The following is a 12,343-nucleotide window of genomic DNA, read 5'->3' on the forward strand; positions in this document are numbered from 1 at the left end:
AAATGAATTATGTGTCAGTCTAAAGGCCTAATGTGAAGATTCAAAGAACAGGAGCTGCAGTCAAAACCTTAGTTCCAGGTATGCCTCTGATCCTAAAGGATCACCTCCGAATTTAACACCAGGGTAGGACAAAGCTGGACCTCGGCAATCTCGAGATATCCGTCATCTTCTCTAAAATTGAGGTCCCTTATTTTAATGGTTCAAAAACCATGAACTGTAGTCAGATAAGTCTCAATTTCTTTTGATGACAACACTTAATTACAAAAGACACCATGCCTGAATTGTGCACTCCCAGGATTCTCATTCTCATATGCACTGGTATAGGAATATGATAACAAATCTATAGGGGCACATTTACAAATGCACGAACGCTCGGAGCGTTCATTTGAACATTCCGAGCGTATTTGCGCCAAATTTTTCGGGCCTTGCGCGACTTTGTTGACTCCTGCGCAAATGTTTTGTACGCCCGCACGACTTTTTCGTATGCTTGCGCGAAAAAAATGGAAAGGTCTTCCCGCTGTTTACAATCATTCGGTACGAAAATTTAGTGACTTTCGGATCGCCAATACGATATTATCGTGACTAATACGATTTTTTCGGAATCATTTTCGTGATATTTGCGGTCTTCAGAAATTTTTGTATCCAATCCGAATTTATCCCATTTGGGATTCAAACTCGGGATTTGATAAATCTGCCCCATAGTGTCACCAGTTACTTCAGTTTAGGTAATAGTCACTGTAATTTGTTATTGTTTTGTTATTTACATAATCTTTTTCCTACTGTTATGTAAGTAATATCTTTGTCAGATACCCCCTGTTGCAAACACACTATGCAAAGGATCTTATGACTATACCAGGCTTAAATATACTAAACCCTTTTGATGCATTCTCAAAAATTACTTTACCTTTACGTATTAGGCCTTTATTCCATGTCCTATTTATGGGCAGCTTATTCAACATCTATGTGCTTTATTTTTATGTGCATGCAAACTTAATGAACTGTAATGCTTATGCTAGTGTTTTTAGATGTAAAAGGCAAATAAAGGTTTATGCCCTACTTGACTTGCTATAATTCCGATACTCAATCCACAACTGGTGATCATAAATAAAGTTTTTACTAATATTTATATATATATATATATTTATATATGTAGTAATTATGACAAAAAATTTTTGATTTATATACATATCCTGTCAGTTTTGTGCCATGTGGCAAATGTCGTCACCTAAATTATGAATGGGGATCTGGAGAATTTTAGAAAAATTTTAACCAGAATTAAGCTCAGTTGCTTAGGCATGATTAGTATTTATTTTTATTTTTTTAGTTAAAATTAAAAGTTAGTTATAAATCTCTTGTTTGATTAAAGCAGAGAATAATATTAATGTTCCTGAATTGATAGTAACAACAACAATTTTGACTTTCACAGGTGGAGTTCTCTTATCCTTCTTTAATGCCAGGGGAGGAACATGATAGTCATATTTTACCCGAGGAATGGAAGTACCTACCATTTCTTGCTTTGCCCGATGGAGCACACAATTTCCAGGAAGGTATGTTCATAACTTGAAATAGGAGGAACTAGTACTGAACATTATATTGCTGCCCTTTTGTAGTACAGCATTGAAAAGGAACTTCAAGTTTTAATGCATTTCTCCATAGTTCTACCTAGATTGTGTACAGGAGACAAAATAGTCTGAAATTGTAGTGATCGTTTTATGAAATATTGTGGTTTGCTGTTGCAGATAACGTTTGGGTTTGCAGCTACCACATGACTTTTTTGCCACTCGTGACTTTTTTACATGTGGAATTTCACATGTAAAAAATGCATCACTACACACTAGGGGGCTGATTTACTTACCCACGAACGGGTCGAATGGAGTCCGATTGCGTTTTTTTCGTAATGATCGGTACTTTGCGATTTTTTCGTATGTTTTGCGATTTTTCGGATTCTTTACGAATTTTTCGGATCCAATACGATTTTTGCGTAAAAACGCGAGTTTTCCTATCCATTACGAAAGTTGCGTAAAAAGTTGCGCATTTTGCGTAGCGTTAAAACTTACGCGAAAAGTTGTGCATTTTTCGCGTAAGTTTTAACGCTACGCAAAATGCGCAACTTTTTACGCAACTTTCGTAATGGATACGAAAAACTCGCGTTTTTACGCAAAAATCGTATTGGATCCGAAAAATTCGTACAGAATCCGAAAAAATCGCAAAACATACGAAAAAGTCGCAAAATATTCGTTTTCAAGTCGGAACTTTTCCAATTCGGGTCGGATTCGTGGGTTAGTAAATCAGCCCCTATAAGTTAAAAATAAAAAGTTCATTTTATCTTCAACAAAATGTTTTACCCACAAATGTGTATTTTCCTCAGGATACATAGAGAGTATTACATCATGAGCCACTCTATTCTCTAACATTAAAATACAGTAAGTTCTTAACATAATTATTGCTCAATAAGTATTTTGGGGTAATTATACCACTACCCTTGTAATTTTGACTCAAAGCAACACCCCCCCTTTCCAAGCCTGTGGTCAAAATTACAGGCAATGTTGCTACCTCCGTGATGTTGCTTTTTGCATGGATCATTTGTCAGTTTTGCTGCCAAGATTGTCCTTAGTAGTTAGTAAAACTCTGTCTAGTTGGGTTAGACACAGAAGGAAAATGGAACATCTTTAAAACATTGCTTTGTAGGTATACACAACAGTATATCCCCCTTGTAAGCAAGGAGAGGCATCGCAAAGCAAAACCTTTATGGCTGAATAAAAGTGTTATTGTCGAGGTTGGTAAGAAAAAACGTGCTTTTAGGGCATTCAAGTTAGCTGGGACAGCGGAAACTTTCATCAGGTACAAGGAAGCAAATAAAGCATGCAAAAAAGCTATCAGGCAAGCTAAAATAGAAATGGAAAGGGATATTGCAGCTAGGAGTAAAAAGAATCCAAAATTATTTTTTAATTATGTGAATAGTAAAAAAATGAAGCAAGAAGGGGTGGGAACTTTATTATCACGGGGGGGTACGTTGGTTGATGAAAACAGGGAAAAAGCTGAAATTTTGAACTCTTATTTTTCATCTGTCTATACATCTGAGGAGCCAGATAATGAAGGCTTCCCTTGTAATATGCCCAGTTCTAGTAATTTAGCTACTGACGCATGGGTCACTCGGGAGGAAATTCAAAAGAGACTTGAACATGTAAAGGTAAACAAAGGTCCAGGGCCGGATGGGATTCATCCCAGGGTATTAAATGAGCTGAGCGCTGTGATTGCCAAACCTCTTCACTTAATTTTTCAGGATTCATTGAGGTCTGGCATGGTGCCAAGAGACTGGCGGATTGCTAATGTGGTGCCGTTATTTAAAAAGGGATCCCGTTCTCAGCCTGAAAACTATAGGCCTGTTAGTCTGACATCAGTAGTAGGAAAACTTTTGGAAGGGGTAATAAGGGATAGGGTACTTGAATACATTGCAGTTCACAGTACTATTAGTTTGTGCCAGCATGGTTTTATGCGTAACAGATCTTGCCAGACTAATTTAGTTGCCTTTTATGAGGAGGTGAGTAGGAACCTTGATGCTGGAATGGCAGTTGATGTCATCTACTTGGACTTTGCTAAAGCGTTTGATACAGTACCTCACAGAAGGTTAATGATCAAATTAAGGAATATTGGCCTAGAACATAATATTTGTAATTGGATAGAGAACTGGCTGAAGGATAGAGTACAAAGAGTGGTTGTAAATGGAACATTTTCTAATTGGACCAGTGTGGTTAGTGGAGTACCGCAGGGGTCAGTCCTTGGGCCTTTGCTGTTTAACTTGTTTATTAATGACCTGGAGGTGGGCATAGACAGTATTGTTTCTATTTTTGCTGATGACACTAAATTGTGCAAAACTATAAGTTCCATGCAGGATGCTGCCGCTTTGCAGAGCGATTTGACAAAATTAGATAACTGGGCAGCAAACTGGAAAATGAGGTTCAATGTTGATAAGTGCAAAGTTATGCACTTTGGTAGAAATAATATAAACGCAAACTATCTACTGAATGGTAGTGTGTTGGGGGTATCCTTAATGGAGAAGGATCTAGGGGTTTTTGTTGATAACAAGTTGTCTAATTCCAGGCAGTGTCATTCTGTGGCTACTAAAGCAAATAAAGTGCTGTCTTGTATAAAAAAGGGCATTGACTCAAGGGATGAGAACATAATTTTGCCCCTTTATAGGTCCCTGGTAAGGCCTCACCTTGAGTATGCAGTGCAGTTTTGGGCTCCAGTCCTTAAGAAGGATATTAATGAGCTGGAGAGAGTGCAGAGACGTGCAACTAAACTGGTTAAGGGGATGGAAGATTTAAACTATGAGGTTAGACTGTCGAGGTTGGGGTTGTTTTCTCTGGAAAAGAGGCGCTTGCGAGGGGACATGATTACTCTGTACAAGTACATTAGAGGGGATTATAGGCAGTTGGGGGATGTTCTTTTTTCCCATAAAAACAATCAACGCACCAGAGGTCACCCCTTTAGATTAGAGGAAAGGAGTTTCCATTTGAAGCAGCGTAGGTGGTTTTTCACGGTGAGGGCAGTGAGGTTATGGAATGCCCTTCCTAGTGATGTGGTAATGGCAGATTCTGTTAATGCCTTTAAGAGGGGCCTGGATGAGTTCTTGATCAATCAGAATATCCAAGGCTATTGTGATACTAATATCTACAGTTAGTACTAGTGGTTGTATTTATAGTTTATGTATGTGAGTGTATAGATTGGTAGGTGTGGGTTAGGTGTGCTGGGTTTACTTGGATGGGTTGAACTTGATGGACACAGGTCTTTTTTCAACCCTATGTAACTATGTAACTATGTAACTATGTAGTGATTTCACAGTGATTTCACTTTCACTGCCAGCCGTTTTGGTCAAAGTGGAACTTCTACTGGCAGACAGTTTTTGAACATTTTGCACAGTTTCACTTTAGGGGCCTTTCCTCATAGTGTTTTTTTCAGGACAACCTAAGCTTTCAAAATATGGTAGAATTTTGGTGTAACTCCAATTCTGTAATAAGATGTAGGCTTCTAAATGTTTAAAACATTTTTAAAAAATCTAATTTTCCATAATATAAGTACACATACCAGAAACAAAAATTATTTTATGCACAAAAATACAACTGATTTAGAAAGTCCCATGTCTCCTGAACATGCCAATTTCAAATATATATAGTTTTATGAAGATTTATCACTTGTATAGGTCAAAAACTCCCAGCAGTACACTACCAAATTTCCAAAGCACTGCTTCAGAAAGCTGCATACTTTAGATTTCAAGGCCAAAAAACCCCCTAACAGAAGGTTTATCCCAGAAAATTACACATTTCTGGAAAGAACAGATTCTGTTGAATCCAGAATAGGCACAACTGTCTGTCTACTCCAAACTATCAAGTCGCAATGCTTTCCTAAAGTTATTGGTTTTTATCAAAATTTGTGCTTCCAGTCTATAGTATCTCCTATAGGTCATAAAGTAACCAAATAAAACACCCTAAATATGAACGCCAGGGGCCCACTGAACAGTTTGATGCCCAATATGTATAGGTTTACCTAAGTATCTGGCATGTAGGGGCCCCAATGTGAACATACCCCCATATGATCTGTCATTTCTGTCATTTAAGCTCCTGCAAAATCAACACATTTACATCATTACATGTGGAATAAAGCTAGTATAACGTATGCTCACCCCAGAAATACATATATTTTTGGAAAGTACACATTCTCCCAAATCTAAAATGGGTGCCCGTGTCTTTCTACTCCAAAGTACCAAGCCGTAAAGCTTTTCTAAATGTAGCAATTTTGATGACATTTCCAAAAATCCCCTCAAAGCTTCCACTTTGCAGCATCTTATCTCCCACATAGCATTAGGTACCAAGATAAATCACCCTAAATTTGAACGCCAGGGGTCCACTGAACAGTTTAATGCCCAATATGTATAGGTTTACCCAAGTATGTGGCATGTAGGGGCCCCAAAGTGAACATAACCCCATATGATCTATCATTTCTGTCATTTCAGCTCCAGCAAAATCAACACATTTACATCATTATATGTGGGATAAAGCTTGTAAAAAGTACGCTCACCCCAGAAAGTCATATATTTTTGGAAAGTACACATTCCCCCGAATCTAATGGGTACCCATGTCTTTCTACTCCAAAGTACCAAGCCGCAAAGCTTTTCTAAATGTAGCAATTTTGATGACATTTCCAAAAATCCCCTCAAAGCTTCCACTTTGCAGCATCTTATCTCCCACATAGCATTAGGTACCAAGAGAAAACACCCTAAATTTGAACGCTAGGGGTCCACCGAACAGTTTGATACCCAATATGTATAGGTTTACCCAAATATGTGGCATGTAGAGGCCCCAATGGGAACATACCCCCATATGATCTGTCATTTCAGCTCCTGCAAAATCACACAATTTCTTGCATACAGAGGCAAATCACCCCAAATAGAAACACCTAAGGTTTACTGAACAGTTTGATGCCAAAGATATACCAAAGTCTGTGGTATGTACTGACCCCAAAATTAAAATAGCTCATAAGGATTTCTTGCTGGCCAACTCAGCTTTTGCATACAGAGCACCCTGTCAGCGTATTATGTGCCGTAACACCCCCTAACTATACAGAGATCCCCAGAAAACCATATAGTTTTGGAGAGTACACATTCTGACAAATCCAACATCGGTAAAGAATCCTTTCTACACCAAAGTACCAATCTGCAAAGCTTTCCTAAAGTTAGTGGTTTTTATGACATTTCAGAAAATCGCCTAAAAATTTAGCAATTTGCCGCATTTATCTCACACAACTTATTCCGTTCAAAGGCCAATCACCCCAAATAGAAACACCTAAGGTCTAGTGAACAGTTTGATGCCCAATATGCATAGATATACCAAAGTATGTACTGACCCCAAAATGAAAATAACGCATATGGATTTCTCGCCTGCCAACTCAGCTTTTGCACACAGAGCCACCTGACAGCGCATTATGTGCCGTAACCCCCCCTAACTATACAGAGACCCCCAGAAAACCATATATTTTTGGAAAGTACACATTCTGATGAATTCAAAATAGGTAAAGTTATTTTTCTACACCAAACACACATGGCAAAGCTATACTAAAAACAGATCAGGAATACTAATACAGGAATAAAAATGCAATAAAACCACAAAAATTGTGCAAATTAGTGAAATGACAAAATAATCACACAACAGTGTAATTAGTGGTCAGAATATCTGATCCAATAGTCACGCTGTCAAAATATACAGTTTTTAGGGAAAAGAAACTAAAAACAAAGTGGTAAAAAAAATTTTTTAAAAAAAAGTGTTTGTGTATACATGTGTGTACATGTGTAAACGTTGTGTGACAGTGTGTATATTAATGTATATAAGTGTGCAAAATAAACCCCCCCCCAAAAAAACTGCTAAATTTTCTGCTGTAAGTGTGTGTAAATGTATGTAAGTGAGTGTGTGTATGTGCAAAAATAAACCCACCTTACCTGTCCTGAAGCAGGGATCGCAGTCCTGGTCCTCCTGCTTCAGTCTTCATCCGGCCCGGCGCTTGGGGGGGGGGGGAACATGAAGGAGGAAGTGAAGACGTAGCAGCAGACGTGATGCGATCATGTCTGCTACTTGGGGGGCGGCTCTGCGATGATCGCATCACAGGGCCAACATGACAGCCCCCCTGGCTCATTGCCCAGGGGGCTGTCTTCGCTAAAAACTCTCTGCAGAAGCAGCACATGCTTAAATAAACGGAAGAAACTTCTAGGGCTCTTTACTCAGATATGGTAAAGCTTTCTGCAGAATAAATATAGTGTTCTAGGTGGCACTGATGTGGTGAATCTATTGGCAGTAAAATGCCAAAATTACTTTCCTTCTCATTTCAGCTATCCTTGGTGGGTTCAGCAGTGTCTTAAATGTCCATCAGAATACTCCAGGTGCTATACTCTAACAGACCTGCAAATGCAACTTTGCCATCTGAGAATATATATTAACAATCGAACAATGTAGTCTTACTCTAAATCCAAAAACTGAAAAGTTCTTGTATATCATGTACATCATTTACAATGTGCAGATTCCCAAACTGTGTGTGAAAATAATTTTGCCCTTCATAGTTAATTGAGGGGCAGGTTCATCAGCATTCAAATTTGAGTTTTTTCCACAATAGTTTTTTGTGCTCTTGGCAATATTAAAGTCAATGGCAATGGGCAATTTCTTCAAATTTTCGATTCGAGTTTTTCGAATTTTTTTGAAAGTTGCTAGACTCATTAAAAATGATGGTAGAATGTGATTTTGCTGCATTTAGGTTTCTTCATGTTTTAATTGCTTAAGTTTTCTAGATACCAGTTTTTAATTAATAAGGCCTCTAAGTCTCTGCTGAATCAAAATAGCAAGTAGAACTGAATGATGAAGCGTGATTTAATTAAAATCGGGACATATCTTGTTAATTTTATTGTTATTGCAGCTTCTGTTTCATTTCAATTACTCCTTTAATGTTATTATTCTTTCCAGACACAGTGTTTTTTCATCTTCCACCGAGATGTGGAGACCAGAAAACAGTTTATGGTGTTTCATGTTACAGACAGATTGAAGCTAAGGTATTGTTTTTCACACTGTACATTTACATTATTTTCAGGCTCAATGTAATTCAAAAGATTTCCTCAGTAATATCACCCTCTCCCCTGGTTGCATCATAGCAGTTTCCCCCTATGATAAACTGGGCAGGGTTGGCAACACCTTAGACCCTCCCCTCGTGTTATTCTTTTAACAAAGGTTTTATTTTGCGGGGCCACTGCCAACCCTACACAAAGAAGACAAGTGTCCTATATGAGCTGTCTCATGTCTGGATGGACTTACTAATTAAAATTAATTTTTTAAAATGAAAAAGAAGTAATTTAAAAATGGGAGCTGTGTTTGGACCACAGTAGGGAGATATGGTACAAGCAATTCCTGGGCAGAATTAAGGCTAGACAATGCCTGTTTATCTGTTCATTAAAGGTTCTTCAAAGTTGTGTTTAGTATTAAAATGGCGCTCATTTACTAATGCTAAGTTACTATTATTTTCTACTTGGCCTGTAGCCTGAACATAGGTGTCTTTTCAAGTCACCACACATGAAGTATATTAATGCATTGTTTTTTTTATATGTTTAATATATTTAAGATTTTCTACTCAACGTGTGTCTAGAAGGTTGCTAAAAAATGCTGGTTATGTTTTGCAGGCCTTAAAAGTGCGTCAAGCTGATGTTACCAGAGAAACAGTACAGAAAAGTGTTTGCGTACTGAGCCAACTGGTAAGATACTGGTTTTGTACATTTTTAAGCAAGTGCAGGCTGTGGAAGAATATGAAAAGCTGAATGGACCCATGATGTTTATTCTTAAAATTTTGCCGTTTTTTTTTCCTTTAAGCTAAAAGTCATCCTTGCATTCCTTAAATTCCATCATAAAGCAGGCAAATATTTCTTTAAACATTTTGCAGAAGGTTTCTCTCCAGACAATCCGGCTTGTCATAGGCACAAAGTTCAAAAGCCAGCATTCGTAATGGCATGGCGGTGCATTGGTGCACATGGCATGGGTAATTTGGGATGGCACTATTAATGCTAAAGGAATATATACAGGTTTTGGAGCAACTTATGCTGCCATCCAAACAATGTCTTTTTCAGGGAAGGTCTAGTTTGTTTCAAAAAGAAAATGCCACATTCTGTATGCTTTACAACAGCATGGCTCTGTAATAAGAGTTTGGGTGCATAGCTAGAAGCACCCCATGCCATGTGCCCCAGTACATCCCATACCATTACAGATACTGGCTTTTGAACTGTGCACTAATAACAAGTCAGATGGTCTGGAAAGAAACCTTCTGCTTTCAATATAGAACTGCTGAGCAGTTGAAATCCTATATCGGGCAAGATTGGGACAACATTTCAGTCATTTGTCAGTTTTAACATTTGATATGTTGTCCTTGACCATTTTTGGTCATGTGACTTCCAGTATGGATCTCAACTAGGAACATGCACAGTAGCCCAGTTGGCCTCCAATATGCATGCAGCTGCTTTCTAATTAGCAAGATGGATGTTGGGAACAGAAGTTGCATAGCTATAATTGGTGGCCAACACTGCTGAGCAACTCTGTAGTTCTGGAAATGCTGTGGGGGCACAGAAAAGTTGGACAACGTGTCAGTGACATGATTAGGGTGGGGGCTGTGTACTGGTGCTAAAACCAAAAAAAAAAAAAAAAAAAAGTGAGGGAGACATCCCCTTTAAATAATTATTTTTTTTTTTTTACAATAAATTTACACAAAATGCTAATATTACCTCATTCATTAAAGGAGACATTTTATATAAAGTTCATATTCAGTTATAATATTCATCCTCCCTCAAAATGTGAAATGATGCAGAAACTGTCATTATATGAGAGCTGCATACGCAACCTGTCTAATCAGAAGCCAGAGCAAAATGAGACATGGGAGTGTTGCTTTAGTCTCTCACAGGAAGTGGTCACAGCACTGACTGACAGGCTTTACTCAGCAGCAGCAGGGAAACCCCTCCCAGTTTCCTCCTTCTGTGTCTCTCTGCTTGTGCTGCTGCTGGGGGGGGGGGAGAGGAGCGAGCAGAGCAGGAATGGACTGCCTGTGACATTGCAAAGCCCCGCCCAATTATGCATATTCACTTCACTTTAAGTAGCTGCTGCTATGTTAATGAAGTCTATCAGGGCCGGCTTCCCCAGCCTCATACTGAAGAGTCTAAACCGGAATCTGGCAAAAGGTCTGGGTAAAGCACAGTTTTCAAGCAGTTATGGACATATCGGAACCCAAAGGTATTAAAATAAAAGCACTTACGTCTATTTTACATTATTTTACATGGTTTAGTGCATTGTAAAAATGTATGGTATATGACCCTTTAAACAAAAACTAACAATAATGCAATTATGAAGTTAAAACTAGGAACATTTTCTAATTGGACTAGTGTTGTTAGTAGAGTAACGCAGGAGTCTGTCCTTGGCCCTTTTTTAATGACCTTGAGGTTGGCATTTGTAAGTACTGCCTTTGTTTTTGCTCATACTAAATTTCAGAGCTAAGCCAAGCTGGGCTAACACAGAATGGTGCCCAAGCAAGCCCCAAACATCCTCCATTTCCTGCTCAGCAACTCCTCTCAGTCTCTCTTCGTTAACCTCTGCTGTCACTGTCACCCTGTACCATGCATCTCCTCTACCCTCGAAACTAGCCGATGCTGTTACTCTGATGAGCAGGGCCACAGTGAGAGCCTAGGGTCATAGTAGCCCCCCCCCCCCCCACCATTACCCAATGCGCATGACTTTTCTCACTACCCCTTGCTCCAGTCCAGATAAATTGTACAGGAATATAAGTTCCATGCAGGATGTTTCAACTTTGCAGAGAGATTTGACTAAATTGGAGAACTGGACTGAAAATTAGCCACAGAGCCACTGGTTTAATAACACAGATAAAGTCTAATAATTCAGAGCCATATAAAATGTGTAAACCATGCAACTATGTAACTGTTATGGAAGTAAATAGAGGGTTATTTATCACTGGTACAGACCTATGCCTTCTACTCTGCTTTAGCCTTGTGTCTGGCAGTTTCAATTTATATTAGTAGGAAATGGCATAGGTTTTTTTTTACTTGTTTCTCTGCCAGCTAAAATACGCTTCAGACACTCTTCACCCCTAGTAGGTGAAAAATATCTCAGAAATCATCTGCACTGTTCATTATGTATATGTGCACCACCTTGTGGCAGATTTGAGAATAGGAGGAAAAGCAATGTTGTGTATATGAGAGAGAGAGATGACAAAACATTAGATTGAAGATAACATTTTACAGTATAATAATGTATTAAAAACAATACTCATCAACATTAATATGTAGCTTATTACTGTGAGTCTCCTAGGATGTCAGTGATAATATGGAGTTTCACTTACAAGCACTCACCTTGCCAGCTCTCTCCATGATTATTATTATTATTTATATAAAGCCATTATCTTCTGCAGCACTTTACAGAACAAGGGGATACAAATACATTTATTCGTGGAAAACTTTAAGCTTGTTAAAACATTTGTCAGTTCTGATAAATTCTTAAAGGGGTTGTCCACCTTTGAGTTAACTTTTAATATGATGTAGAGAGTAATATTCTGAGACAATTTGCAATTGGTCTTCATTTTTTATTATTTGTAGTGTTTTAGTTATCTTAGCTTTTGTTCAGTAGCTCTGCAGTTTGGAGTTTCGGCAGTTATCTGGTTGCTAGGGTCAAAATTACCTTAGCGACCAGGGAGCAGTTTGAATGAGAGGATGGTAAATGAATAGGAGACGATCTGAATAAAGAAAACAAATAATTAAAAGTAA

The 12,343-nt window shown here is 38.3% G+C and overlaps 1 protein-coding gene across 1 annotated transcript in view; it reads left to right on the forward strand.

Annotated features, from left to right (window-relative positions):
* Positions 1–12,343, forward strand: part of avl9 (AVL9 homolog (S. cerevisiase)) — a 43,162-nt gene that overhangs the window by 12,345 nt on the left and 18,474 nt on the right. The window contains 3 exon segments of the mRNA NM_001079202.1: positions 1,427–1,547; positions 8,505–8,590; positions 9,212–9,283. Coding sequence (NP_001072670.1) covers positions 1,427–1,547; positions 8,505–8,590; positions 9,212–9,283 — 279 coding nt within the window.

This window comes from Xenopus tropicalis, chromosome 6 (genome assembly GCF_000004195.4).
Source record: "Xenopus tropicalis strain Nigerian chromosome 6, UCB_Xtro_10.0, whole genome shotgun sequence".
Taxonomy (NCBI): Eukaryota; Metazoa; Chordata; class Amphibia; order Anura; family Pipidae; genus Xenopus; species Xenopus tropicalis.